At 38.6% G+C, this 14,931-nt stretch overlaps 1 protein-coding gene across 1 annotated transcript in view; it reads left to right on the top strand.

Moving 5' to 3' along the window:
* The first annotated feature begins 633 nt into the window (after window positions 1-633).
* The window catches only part of Ubtd2 (ubiquitin domain containing 2), a 62,847-nt gene continuing 48,549 nt past the window's right edge, over window positions 634-14,931 (top strand). The window contains exon 1 of the mRNA XM_063230788.1: window positions 634-1,104. Coding sequence (XP_063086858.1) covers window positions 1,035-1,104 — 70 coding nt within the window. The 5' untranslated portion in view covers window positions 634-1,034. The remainder of the gene's footprint in view (window positions 1,105-14,931) is intronic.

The raw sequence follows: 14,931 nt of genomic DNA, 5'->3' as shown, positions 1-14,931 counted from the left end.
CTTCCTCCAGGACCAGGAGGAGCGCCTATCTCTCCCTCCCCAGGACGCCTCCACCTTGTAATCAGAGTTCAGCTTGCAACCACAGAGCCACCTCCACCGCTAGTAAAGAGGCACAGTGATTTTGGGAGAAATGACGACGGGCAGACAAGAGGAAGCCCAAACTCAAGAGTACAGTCCCACTAAGCTCGAACCAATTGGAGGGGCGCCGGGACCTTAACGCTCAGCAGACAACACCGCCCACCCCGTTATTTAGGAAACTGTCCAGTGCCCGACTGTGAGTCTTTAATTACTTCTAAGTGCCCCCTCCGATTGCTTCCACCAGAAAGAGGGGACAGCCGAGCAGAAGCCAGAAACTCTATTTCCCGCTTCCCACTTTCCTTCCTTTTCGCCAGATTCCTCTCCCTCTTCTTTCCTTTTTTCCCTTCGTCTCCTCCTTTCCTGTCCCTTCTGGCTTCCTCCCCTCCCTCCCCCAACGGACCCCAGTACTCCTCTCCCGAGGGGCTCCTTCCCCCCTTTCCCCGCCCCACCCCTCTCTGCTACCGCAGCCAATCAGCGCGAGGCCTTCCACAGCCCCGCCCCTCCTGGGCCGTTTGGGGCGGGGCGGGCCAAGCCCAGGCCGAACTCGGGTGCGGAGGGCGGCGCCGCGGGGCGGGGGCCGATGGGGCCTGGCGGACTGGGGGCGGCGGCGCCCAGCTCGCCGAGAGGCGGGTGTGTGGGGTTGTGAGGAGGCGAGGCGGGCACTGTGGCCCGCCTGGCATGGGCCAACCCCGGCCCCGCGGGGCCGAGCCGGAGGCGCGGGCGGCGCGCGGGCCAGGCCTGCAGGGCGGGCGGCCCGGGGGCTGAGGTAGAAGTGGGCGCGGAGGAAGGGGCCGAGCCAAGGCGGTGGGTGGAGCGGCGGAGGGGGCGGAGGCTGGGCCGCGGCGGGTGAGAGGAGCGGCGCGCCTGTCCCGAGCTCGGCGGCCCCTGAAGAGGCTGAGGCGGCAGCGTGCACTGACGAGCGCCCAGAGGCGGCGGACGAGGCGTCGGGGGCCCCCATGGGCGGGTGTGTGGGCGCCCAGCACGACTCCTCGGGCAGCCTCAACGAGAACTCGGAGGGCACCGGAGGTAGGTGAGCGCCAGGGGGCAGCCTTGGCCCCCCCATTGTTCCCGGCCAGGCCCGGCCACCTGTCCCGACCCCCGCGGCCGCGCGGCCCCCGCACCCTTTGTCATCTGCAGCTCCACGTCACCCCCGCGCTCCGCTTCCGGCTGCCCCGCCGGCTGCGGGGGTCGCCCTGCCCTCCCACCGCGGGAGAAAGTCCTCTGCGTGCCGGGAACGCAGCGCTCGGCCTCGCCGGCCGCATCGCCCGGCTCGGGAAACTCGGACCCGAAGCTGCCCTTCTGGCCACCTCACTCTCTCTCCAGCCCGTTTAATTATTCAGGAACAGGATGGCGGCGCTGGGGTTGCAGAAAAGCGGATTGATGGGGGGTGGTGATGAGGGGGAGAGCGCCTAATGCGTTCCCTCCGACGGGCCCCGCCACATCTCTCCGCACCCTTCCTTGTTCAGCAGAGTTGGCTGGGCTCAGCTTTCCCGAGTTTCAGATGACAGCTTCCCTGGTTGGTTCCAATTTGGCCATTTAAACCTGGGAGTTTCTGGAGCTCGGCTGGAGAAGTCTCAAGTGGCCCCAAGCTTTAGATTGAGGGTAGAGCAAACGGTATCCTCAAGTAAAACGCGACTTTTTGCACAACAGGCGGATTTGGGGCCAATGTCCTGCCAGGTTGGGCTCATCAAATTCTGATCCGTCTTGCGTAAAAGGAAAATATGTAAGATGAAAGTATTTATGAGAGTCCTGATGTCCCTCATTATAGGATTAGTACTTTAAAAGTTTCTTTTTTTAATTTAACGCAGAATGCACTTTAGCTTTAGGTTGACGAGTATTTTGAATTTGCTCATTGGCAGTTGTAGTATATGGCAGAATAATGAAAATTCTACTGTGAAGCGCTGAAGTCTGTTATTAAGAAATATGTAGAGGTTAGAATGTTTTAGATAACAGCTTTCGGGAGCAGCAAAGAAAACAGTGTTGGTTTGATTGCGAACACGTGTGGCCCATATTTTAAAGTTTCTAAAGTAAATTGGGAAATAGAAGGGATTACAACTTCTTAATTTATTAACATTTAGATCAGTTGCTTGCCCTGTCATTTAAGCGCTGCCCATGAACAGTGTGCGTCTTTTTGGTTGAATTTCCTGGATTACATGATGTTTAGCTGTGCCACTTCATTAAAAAATCTGTGAGTATCCTGTAAAACCCTGGACAGATAATGTCAAGAAAACAAGAGTCCCAGAGAATGTTACTTTCTAATGCATTTCATGTCACAGCATAAGTCACTTGGGGCACATTAATGAGATCTTCAGTGAAAATAAAGGTAGAAAATAAGGGTCCGATTTAAAACAGCTTTGGGTTACGGTCAAATTGGTGATCAGAGTGATTCTTCATCTAGTTGAGGCGATCATTAAGGGTATCCACGAATATTTGTTACAGTGTTTAGTTTTATTTTTTTGCACTTACGTTAAAATCGTAATATTTTTCTCTGTAATAAACGAACCAATTTTTAAAGACTTAAGCATTTTTAGTATGGAATTTTAAAATATGAAATCATGTTTGGGGAATTTAGTATTAGTGATATCTAGTTAGATAGCTATAGTATCAGTTACCTTGAGGATTAACTTCTTGGACTGGTATACTTTTCCAAAGAAAAGTTTAGACTGATACCAACCACAACACTTACTTATTTTCTTCTGAAAGGCATGACTCTGATATAACTGGGTGGGGAATGGGATGTGAGATGAAAGGCTTACTCTTGGAACTTAATTGTGGAAACCCTTATTCTCCATTATGGTTGTGACAGTTAAGAATTGTCATTTAATGAAATTAGTAAGGGTGTGTCAGGTTAACATGTTAAATGGTTTTTTTTTTTGGTGGAAGGTGCACAGAGAAAGAAATGCCACACCTCCTTAGTTTTTTATACATACAATGGTGATTAGTAGTTTTAACCTGGATATATTGTTATGCAAATTTTTGTTATCAACATGGAATTTTAATATTACGAACATAATCGTATGTGTATCGAGAAAAGCTTTCTTGTTAGGTTGATTACTTTTCTGAAGGAATTTGGGAAATTTTTGCAAAAGATCATAGAATACACAAATGGCTTAGTTCATATCATAAGATTCTTATCTATATTGGAGTAATCATTTAGTATATTCTTGAGGCATACCTTGGCTAGAATTTAGATTTGCTTCTATAAATACCTAATTTTAAAAGGTATATCATAGAAGTTATACAAGATTATTTGACAGTTCTCTCCAAGGTTTTATTTTCCTAGAACTTCCCATTGTATTGCCATTTTGAACAGCATATTCTACATAGTTGTTTGGTTTATTATGTCTGTGTGATCCAGGTGTTGGCCCTTCAGACATCTAAACAAAATTTTAGCTATGGCATTTGCTAAGGAATTAAATCTCTTATGATTTTTAAAATGAGAAATATGTAGGGGGAAATTAAAGACAACCAATAGACATTTTCTAAATTCACTTCTTTAATGAGAATAGTGATGTGCAAAGTTAAGTGTTCACTTGGTGAGCATGTCATTTATTCTGTACATTCAGTGGTATTCTAAGAAAACTGGCCCTGGTGATGTTAAGTTTCCAGATTTACAGGAAGATAACCAAATGCTGGACATCCATTTTTGTAGGCTATTTCAGAATATCTTGGGAACATCATAGAGTTCTTTTAGCTATTCATTTATGGCAGCCTTATAGCCACCTATCTAATGAGTAACAGTAGTTCCTTAATATCAACCATTTTTCTGTTATTATATAACAGGTCTTGGGCTAAGGGATTAATAAATTTTTCCACTGAGGCCTCAACAACCCAATGAAGTAGATATTACATCTATTTTATAAATTATATTGAAGCTCAGAGAAATTAAATAACTTGCTCAGTATTACATAGCTTATGCATGGCAATCAATTTAAACGAAGGCTACATTCAGAGGAGAGTTTTTCCTTTCCCTCTTTTTTTCTACTCTGTTTCATTTTATAAAATTGTGAAGTGTAATGTAAGGTTTGCCATTTTAACAATTTTTAAATGTTTAAGCCAGTGGCAGTTCTATTCATAATGTTATACAAGCATCCCTGCTGCCATTTCCAAAATTTTTCTTCATTCCAAACTGGATCCCTTAAACAGTATGTCTTTGTTTCCCTCTTTTCAGCCCCTGGAAACCACTAGTCCTTTTACCTTGATGAATTTGCCAATTCTAAATGTTTCATACAAATAAAATCTCAATATTTGTCTTTTGTGTTTTATTTTATGTGTGTATCAGTAACCTTTTTTTTTTTGAGACAGGGTCTCACTATGCAGTTCAGGCTGGCCTTGAACTCAGTTTGTAGCCCAGGCTGGTCTTGAACTCGAAACAGTTCTCCTGTCTCAGCGGCCCAAGTGGTGGGATTACAGGCATGCACCACCATACCCAGCTTAATCTTCTTTGTGATTAAATATTTCATTGTGTGACCGCATTGTGTGTTTACTTGTCCATCTGTTGGTATACATTTGGATTGTTTTTACATTTTGGTGTAACTACTAATGCCATTGTGAATCTTGATATACCAGTATCTGGCTTGACTCCATTTTCAGGTCTTCTAGTTGAATAGGAGTGGCATTGTTGGTAGGGTAGTATAGTAATTCTATGTTTAGCTTTTTGAGAAACTGCTGACTTTTTTCCACAAGAACTGTATCATTTTATATTCCCAGTAGCAATGTCTTCACCAATCCTTGTTTTTCATTTTTTAATTACAGCAACTCTAGTGGGTATGAAATGGTATCTTGCAGTTTTGCTTTGCATTTCCCTAGTGAGTAGTGTTGTTAAACATCTTTACATGTAATTGTAATGTATATATGTGTGCATATATATATATATATATATATATGTATAATATTTTGGAAGTTTTTCTGTGTAAGCCTTTTTGCTCATTTTTTAATGGAATATTTGGATTTTTTTCTTTTTCTGAGTTATAGGAATTCTTTGCATATTTTGAATGTGAAATGCAAATATTTTTTCCTGTGGATTTTCTTTATTCTCTTGATGGCATTATTTGATGTACAAAACTTTGTAAGTTCAGTATAATTCAGTTTTCTTTACTTTTGTTGCCTTTGCTTCAAGTTTGAAATGTACATATTGTCTTCATTGATTCCTTCACTTGTGGATAAAGAATAAAGATCTAAATTGAATATGGTGGCATATGCTCATAATCCCAGCCGTTGGGAGGCTGAAGTAGGAATAGTGAAAGTTCAAGACCAGCATGGACTATATAGTGAGACCCTGTGTCAAAAAAAGAATAAAGTCTAGAACTAGTAATTCACAAATTTGTTAATTAACATTTGCTTTCTCAGCTGTGACTAGAACACTTTTATTTCCTCTGATGTGGGGAAAGATTATTAGTAAAATTTTGTTTAGTTTTGAAACAGGGTCTTGTTATGTAGTTCAGGTTGGTCTTGAACTCACTGTCTAGATTTGTAGCGATCCTCCTGCCTCAGCCTACCAAGTGCAGGAATCATAGGAGCATGCCACCATGCTTGGCAATGTTTTTGAAAAGTTTGCAAAGGTAATCCATAAATGTGCCCAACACCTCCACTCCCTCACTCTATTCCTAGGGATTTGACCCTAGGCCTTTGCACTGAGCTTTTGGATGACAGAAAGGGAAATCTGAGGGAAGCTGTAGTTTGATGTCTGTAAATTAAAGTGCAGACCGAAAAATATTTAAACCCAGGCATCATTTAAGGTATACAAATTTACAAATGGAACTCTGGAATTTTCAGAATTATGAATGTGGATTTTGGAACTGGCCTAGGGAAGTTGGCTGAAGAAATAAACTGACTAAAAAGTGAAAGAGGCATAAAATAAAAATTGAGTCATGAGAATTTGACAAAAGGTGAAGAAATGAGAAAAGTCACAGCTTGACTTGTAATGGGTATTTGAATTTTATTGAATTATTGAGAAGCCAGAAAACAGTTATCTGTTAAATGGGTAGAAATAATTGGTTTTGATCAGATCATTTTTTTTTTTCAGATCATTCTTAAAATTTCAGAAAAATCATTTGATTCTAGTTTTTCATTATAGTTGCATTTGGAAAAATTGGGAGCCATAGTTTGTTACTTTTATCCTAAAACAAGGTAGATTTTGTGGGTATCCAACCCCAAAATATTACCAGCCAGTAATCATTTTGAGCTTGGTACAATTCAGGACACAATTTATAATAAGATTTTGTTTTTGAAAACTATGCTGTACCAGTTTCCTTCTAAATTTTCAGTAACCTGTGTATTCCCTATACCTCATCTAAGTTGCTTGTTTATTGAATTTCCTTTATGTTACTATTCTTTGGGTACTCTATAACAATGAATCAAAATTGAGAATGAGATTCAGTTTTCTCTTTTATCCCTTGTGTGACAATGGAAGTAAAAGTTCCTTATATTTTCTTCATATTTCATATTCTTCTCACGAAAGGCCTCTGAGTCTTTGAGAGATGCATAAAATTTCATACCACTTTGGAAAGAGATTTATACTGTGATATATGGGATATTTACTTGATGTAAAGCAAAGCTGGCTGATTTTATTGGAAGGAATGAAGTTTCAGGAAAAGGAACAAGAATGAAAATAGGCAGTGATAGGTATAGACAGGTGATAGGTATAGACAGGTCGGAAAAACATTGGTATCCTGGGTGTAAATATACATGCTGGAAGGTATAGTTGAAAAGCTGAATTTTCTTTGGAAAGGGATTTTATTATTGGAGTTTATATTAAAAACCGACAAGGGCCATTTTAACTGTAACTGTTACCTCATTAACTTTCTTTGGAGTAGTTTCTTTTTCTGTTTTAAATTTTCTGTCAAAGATGGAGGTCTCAGAATGATCTTAGAATTTATATTGGAAGGTGTTTTTAAACAAGATTCTTGCTATGATTATTAAATGGGGCTTTTTGCTCTAATCTTAATTTATTGAGGAGTCTTGGTACTGTATTAAAATTTGAGAAGTTTTGTGAATTAGCAGAAGCTTTAAGCTATTAGAAATAATAACGATCTTCATCCGTCTGACTTTTGATAGTCCTAGTGTATGATGCTTCTCTTTTGGACAGATTTAATTGGGTATGTTTTATAAGTAAACCTGGTTTCCTAACTGTAAGTGCAAAGCTTTCCTCAGTATCTTGCTTGTAGTATGTTACTCAGGTAAATTTTCTAATGAGAATGATTAGGAAGCGTTAGTCACTAACAAACTTTTTGCTTTACATTAACAAATTACTTATAACTTTGAGCAAAATAATTTCTTGTTGCAAGAAAACATTAGGTTGATGTAGGTTAAGCAATATTAATTGGACATTATAATCAGTTTGCCAATATATTGATTCTCATTTTTTTTCTTACTGCAGATCATCTGCATAGTTTATCTTCATTTGATGAACCACTGATGCTTCCTGCTGCCTCTCCCAGCTTTCTGCTTATTGGGCAGTATTGGGCTACCAGCAGGCTCCTTGTGATTCACAAGTAGTTCAAAGACCATAGGTTAAAACTTTACTAACCCATATGTAAAGATGCATGTGTGTTTGCAAAGAACAATCAGCATATATTCTCCTTGCATCAGCTACTTTGACTCTCAGTCAGCAAGAATGAGATTTTTTAATATACCCATATATTGAGCTGAGAGGTTAAATATTGCTGAGTATACATTGGGTGTTGTAATGCCATATTTCTGAATTTTGCAGTAAAACTTTTAGAAATTTCCATTACAGCTGTTTTCAGAAATGGAATTTCTATTGAAGCTAGATATCTAAGAAAAACATTTACCTGTGAAAATAATTTTAAATGAATTTTGCTTGTGCATGAGATCTTGTTGATAAACATTTGCTCAAGTCGATTAATTTCTTAAATTTTATTTTGTGATGTAGGATCAAAACCAGAACTTTAAGCATGCTAGGTAAGTGCTTTACCATTGAGCTATATCCCCTGCGTTGACTGAGTAACTCTTGAGCTTTTCTGATTAAATTCTTACCTTTTCAAGAAAACTTTCAGATCCACATGTGGTGACACACACCTGTACTCCTGAGTACTGGGGAGGCTGAGGCAAGGGAATCATTGTGCGTTTGAGGCCAGCCTAACTACGCAGTGAGACCCTGTCTCAAGAAAAAAAAAAGGAAAAACTGTAAGATAATTTTATGTGTTTATTATAGATTGGATTCAGATATGAGCAAGGTAGCTTCCAGGCTTGTGCGCTATGTGACAAGACTGTCAAAGGATAGCAGTGATGGTGAATGTTTTAAAGAGCACTAAATTACAACCTGACACCCACTTACTTATTACAAAGTGCCAACACTGCAGTTAGACCTGAACACTGAGATTTTAGTTAAGAAAAACTTAACTCATCAACATCTTTTGTCCTAAAAGAAAAATATAACAACATGCATGCTATAGGTTTGCCACCCTGGGATAGAGTAACACATGGTTAAATGTTACTCATTCAATTACAAATCTACTTTCAACTCAGGCAAATACTCTATTTCATAAATCAGTTAAGTGCTTCTTTCTGAAACTTTTTTTTTCCTTTTTTTCTTTTTCAAGATGGATGTTTCATTGTATTGACAAGCTAATCAGTAGAATTTGTGGTCTCAAATGATCCTCTCACCATAGCCTCTTGGGTAGCTGGGACTATAGATACATGCCACCATGCCAGATTTTTCCTGACACTTCAAAATAGCCAGTTTCTGTTGTTTTAACTCCCAAGTATTCAGAGCCTGGTTTAATTAGAGTTACAAATAAGTCTGGCTCAGTGATCCCAAGAAGCTTATGGTCTACTGGAGAAATCATTTGTTAAAATAATTAGGTGGGGGCTGGGGATTTAGCTCAGCGGCATAAGCACCTGCCTTGCAAGCAGGCAGTCGTGAGTTCGATCCTCGGTACCAATAAAAATGAAAAAGACAAAAAAAATAATAATAATAAATAAAAATAAAATAGGTGATGTTTTAGGTCTTTATGGCAAAGTAAACAGTATTATGAAAGCTCACGGAGTACTGAGGAGAAGGGTCAGAATGCTTCACTGAGGAGGTGTGATAGGAAGACCATTTTGAAAGAGTTAATGGTAAAAGAATTGTTTATAGAGGAAATTACTTGTCTAGAGATATAAAAAACCATATCATTTTTAGAAGATTGTTAAGATTGTGGAGGAGACAGATGAATGTGATTTAGCAGTGTATGTTGTCAGATTTGGGAACGCATAATTGCCATAATCAGTGGATCAATTTGTAAAACAGTATTGTTTGTGATACCAGTTAAATTATCTGTGCTTCTAACAGTCATTTCTGACCAAGCTACATTTTGCAGGGTTGTTTTACACAATATTCCAATATATTAGATTGTCATCACCTTAACAGATTTTTTTTGTCTAATAATTGTAATTTTGTAATCTTATCTATGCCACAATGTATATTTAGGTAAATTTAATTTTAATGGAAGGTGATTGTTCCCCTGGCTATAGTGGATTCACACTCATCCTGTTTTCTTCTGCTGTCTTTCAACATCAGGAGTAGTCTTTCATTACTGAACAAATCTCAGCTGGGTTTGATGGTGCACATCTGTAATCCCAACATTCGGGGGGCTGAGGCAGAAGGATTGGCAAGAGTTCTAGGCTATCCTGGGCTGTATACCAAAATCCTATCTCAAAAAAACAAAACATAACCCTAAGTCTGAGAGCTCTCCCCCCCCCACCCCAGAAATAATCTGCTATCCTTTGAAATTCCATTTATATAGTACTTCTTTTATGCCTACTTTCAAAGACAGTCTTCTATTCTGGTCATTTTTATACATTATCTTAGAATGTTAGCTGCACTGGACAGAGACTTTGGCACTCTTAGTGCTTTTGATTCAGGAGTATTTGTATGTAACTCGTCTTTGACTTTATAATGGTGTTGGAGAAAAAGTAGTATTTTCTTTTGTGTGTATAGTCCTGGGGCTCAATCACTGTGCTACATCTTCAGCACAAGAGGAATATTTCCCTAATACAGCTATACTTCATTTTAGAACAGGAACTTCATTAAATAGGACTAATCGTAGAGTATAATGAAAAAGTCTGAGACAGAATCCTTCAGAGCTAGTTCTACCTACCCCTACCTTTCTATATCTGTGCCCTTAAATAAATCATTTGACTTCCTAAATTTATTTATTTATTTTTTTGTTTTGATTTTTTTCTTCTTGCTTTCAGTACAGGGAATTGAGACCAGGGCCTTTGCCCTGGGCTATTGTATCACTCCTCCACCACCACACATTTATTTATTTATTTATTTATTTATTTACTTTTTGTGGCGGGGTCTCACCAAGTCACTAAATCACCTAAGCAGGGCTTAAATCCTGTCTAACTGCTGGAATTTATAGGTGTGTACCACTATGCCTGGCTGCTTTTTTAGATAGTATGTTGCTTGATATTAGTAGATCAAACTTGTACAGCAATGTTGCTTTCTTTTTTAGGTATGTTTCACGTTTAACATATTGACATAACTCTCATGTCAGCCTCAAAATTTAATTTCCTTTTATTTTTCAGTTAGTAAAGCCCCGATTCACTCAAATAACTAAATAAAAAGAATTGATTTGGTCTCATAAAGTTATATACCCAAAAGCTATATGTGAAATTTATAGTGTGATAGCTTATATTTTCACTGAGCATTGTTTATTTACTCTGTGAAGATTAGAGATAGAGTAGGTACATATGAGCTTCTGATGGCATTTAATGGGGCATAGACATTCATGTGTTACTGTGCTCATTTGTGCAGTTTTATGAGTGAATATCCATGTGCCCATATTCAAAGATACTGCTGAGCTGTGGTTTTCCGATTCAGTAACACATCTGCAGAAGGTTGCCTAAATTTCATGAAATGCAAGAGAGGCTTCATCCCAGTGTCTTCACAATCTGTTTATCTCATGAGGATGGTTCTTTTTTGGGGGGGAGGGGGGTATTGGGAATCAAACTTGACCTTGTGCTTGCCAGGCAGGCACTGTGCTGCTGAGCCACAACCCTGACCCTCTCATTCTTACATTTGAAGTTTAACATTGTGAAACTTTCTATTATAATTCTTAAAAATATAATAAATATGTATATATTTTACAAAGTAATCTGAATCGTGTTTGTGAAACTATTTTGTTCCCTTCAGTTCTTTGGAGCCAGTTTTATAATTGATGTGACAAGATCCTAGTTAGAAATCTTCAACATATAATTTCAGGTTTTCTCTACTCTGAGGTGTAAATATCAGACAGCATTGCATTATATATTTGGAGTTTCATAGAATTACTCAAAGAATAGTATAATTAAGTAGTTTATACAATTTAAAGAAACAAAATGTTACTCTAATTAATTCTAGTGCTGAGAAAAGTACTTAAGAGAAAAGGAAAGAGAAAGCATTAACAATACCAAAGAGGTTAGAGTGACGACTGTGCAGTCTGGTCACAGATTTTTAAAGTTCATTTACTCCTGTCTTTACCTCTGCTTCCAGTTCATTTTTGCCGGGATTCAAGGATAAAAAATAAGCCTTCAAAAATAAAACCCTTCCTCTAGTCTTTCTCTTAGAGATATTTTGGCTTCATAATGTACTGGGTAAGTGAAGTTGTTTCATTATTTATGATGTGACCTTTACCTCTTAGCGCTTTTGAAGCTGGAAATGCATCTTGGTGCTGTTAGGTCTACTTTTGCTACCTCTTAAATGACTTCCCTTTCTTGGGCATAGAGTTGGCAGCTTTGTCTTACGTTTAACCTTAGGAAATTCAGACAGGAAATACTTCATGAAAAAAATGAACAGTGTTTGACAGGTTTGACAGGCTTATACTGGAGGAACCGAATGAGATGAACATACTAAAAAGGATCTGGTAGGTGAGCTGTGGTACTTTCCTTGTTTGTTAAAACCTGACAGTTGCTTATGAAGAACATATTAGGTCAAGAGAAAGCAACAGGGCTATCAGTGAAAGTCTTTGTGTCTGATGAGTGAGACATAGCTTTTTCTCATTTCAGATTTTGCCCTGGCCCCGTTTCTTGGAAGCAAATGATGTGGCACCTTTATTGTAGTTCTTAAAAATAACATGCTTCCCCAATGTATTATTTTTTAAATTGCTTTTAGAAATTGTTTACTTAACGTCTGTCTGTCCTCAGAACATTTTAAGCTCTTGTGATGGTAGGAACATTACCTGATACATTCTTTACTGTATCCCTAGTATCTAGTATAGTTTGGAGTATATTTATAATAAATAGCTTTTAATTGAGTAACTGAAATAATAAATGGATGGTTGTAACTGTTTTATCATTTGGAGAATGAAAATTTTACTAATTGGATTTATTTCATTTGATTTTGGAAATTATTTTATCAGTAACTGGTTTACAATAAATTAACTCTGGGAATAGATTCTTATTTGGCCATTTGACAAAAGAAGGCAGTAACCTAATTTGCTTATTAAAGTCTCCTTATTTATTTTGTGTTTGATTGCAGACATAGTGGTAATTTGACTTGATTTGGATATGAATAGTAAGGTAATTTTGTTTATAGCCTACCCAGCCCAGTGGAATTTTGTTAGATTGCCATTCAGCTGATTCAGTGCTTAGGCTGAGTGAGGAAGAAATACAAATTTTATGTGTACCTGATACTGAGTGTTAGCTAAATAGGAATGATGAAACCACTTTTTAAGAATTACATGAATTTAGGAGAGAGAGAGAAAGAGTGTGTGTGTGCATGTGTTTAATTTTTGGCAGGTATTTTAGGGGATGCTGGAGGAGAGCAGGAATCTGGGGATATGTTCTGCCAGAACTGGTTTTTTTAAGGTTCTTTGCTAAGGAGCTGAACTATTCATCTTTTATCTTTTCATTTTAAACCATATTTCTTCTATATTTGTTAGTTTTCATGTCCCTGGGACATAGTATCTGTAACTCACAATTTAAAAGAGGGAAGATTAGCCATGTGTAGTGGCACAGGCATATAATTCCAGCACTGGGGATGCTGAGGCAGGAGGATTGTTGCAAGTTCAAGACAGCCTGGGTTACAAAGTGAGCTCAAGGCCAGCCTGAACTGCATAGTGAGACTCTTTTCTCAAAAAGATCTTTAAAAAAAAGGAAGATTTAGTTTGGCTTGTGGTTTCACGAGATTGTTCAGTACGTGGTTGGCAGGCTGCAAGGAAAAATATCATGGAAGAAGGAAGGGCATGGCAGTGCAGAGCTGCTTAGTTCATGGTGGCTGGGAAGCGGAACTGGGGAATGATGCCAAAGACGGATGCGCAAGCATCATATATAGTACCTCAGACTATACCTCCATGACCTACACAGAGATCCCCAGGGTACCCAGGAACATCCTTTACTAATGCACTGGATGATTTTTTTTTTTTTTTTTTTTTTTTTGGTGGTACTGGGGATCAAACTCTACTAGATGTTTCTTTATCCAGTGAAGTTGGAACATCAAGATTAATATTCATACCTACGTATCAAAATTATAGCATTGTGTTTCAGAGAAAAATTATTAGGTATGCAAGTGTAACTTTAGAATGTATAACATACAGTTTAAGCTTTGTAACATGCATAATTTTTATAACATGCTTTATATCATGAGATATTTACTGATTGTATAATTTTTGTTGTATTTTTTACTAAAATCTGTGACTATTTGTCTTTTTATCGGTACCAGGGATCGAACTCACGACTGCCTGCTTGCAAGGCAGGCGCTTATGCCGATGAGCTAAATCCCCAGCCCCTATATTTTGGTTTTTAAAGAATTTTGACATACATTTTTTGACTCTTGAAAACTGAATTCATTTGCCTTTATGAGACTGATATTAATACTGCCATTTCACAGAAGCTGAAATTGAGGCGCAGAGAAGTTGTGATCGGAATGAGTAATAAAAAGAGTAGTAAAACTGTTAAGTTCTGTCTTTTGTTGTCTAATTTGGTATTCTCACTACGGATGGTGAGGGGTTTTGGTTGACTTTCCTTTCCTTGCAACAGAAATGTGTTTTCCTCATTACAGGAAACACAGTTAAGTTGAAGTTAAGGGTTTTAAGGTTTGTTTTGTTTGTTTTTGTGGGGGTGATTTGAGACCATCTTGCTATGTAGTTCACATTTACCTGGCTTTGAACTCACTGTGTAGTCCAGGCTGGCCTCAAGTTCACAATGATCCTCCTGTCACAGTCTCCTAAGCAGAATGTGGGTTTTAGTACATGTGCTACTGAATTGAGCACTAGAATGTGAGTTTTAAAGAATTTTGTGCTCATATTTCAAAATGTAGCTGACAATGGTAAAACAATGAGGTGAGTCTTTCTTTCTTTCTTTTTTTTTTTTTTTTTTTGGTCTTTTTCATTTTTATCGGTACCAGGGATTGAACTCACGACCACCTGCTTGTAAGGCAGGTGCTTATGCCACTAAGCTAAATCCCCAGCCCCATGAGTCTTTAATCTTAGCACATTTTACTGGATTTTACAGAATCAAAAATTTGAAGTAAAATCTTAGTTTTCTAATTGTATCAAACAGAAAAAAGGGATAACCTTGTTCTGACTTCTTTTGTGCTAATTCACTCAGTTATACTCTTTTCATCATTACCTCTGTGTATTACCAAGGTGAATGTTTTCAGTTAAAACTCAGTTTGTTCAAACTTGAGCAATTTAACTATGGGACAAAACAAGTTTCCTTGTGGTCCTTAAGGTATAAGAAAGAAAGACCTGAGAGCCAGGCATGGTGGCTCATACCTGAAATCCCAGCACTCAGGAGGCTCAGGCAGAAGGATTGTTGCAAGTTCGAGGCCCAGCTGGGCTACAAAGTGAGCTCAAGGCCAATCTGAACTGCTTACACCCTGTCTCAAAAAAAGATAAAAAAGAAGCATAAGAAAAAAAGACTGAT

The sequence above is a fragment of the Cavia porcellus genome, unplaced genomic scaffold (assembly GCF_034190915.1).
Source record: "Cavia porcellus strain 051 isolate PalLab524CR breed Dunkin Hartley unplaced genomic scaffold, mCavPor4.1 scaffold_19, whole genome shotgun sequence".
Lineage (NCBI taxonomy): Eukaryota > Metazoa > Chordata > Mammalia > Rodentia > Caviidae > Cavia > Cavia porcellus.
The sequence above is the reverse complement of the archived record's forward strand: the minus strand, read 5'-3'. Positions and strand labels throughout refer to the sequence as shown.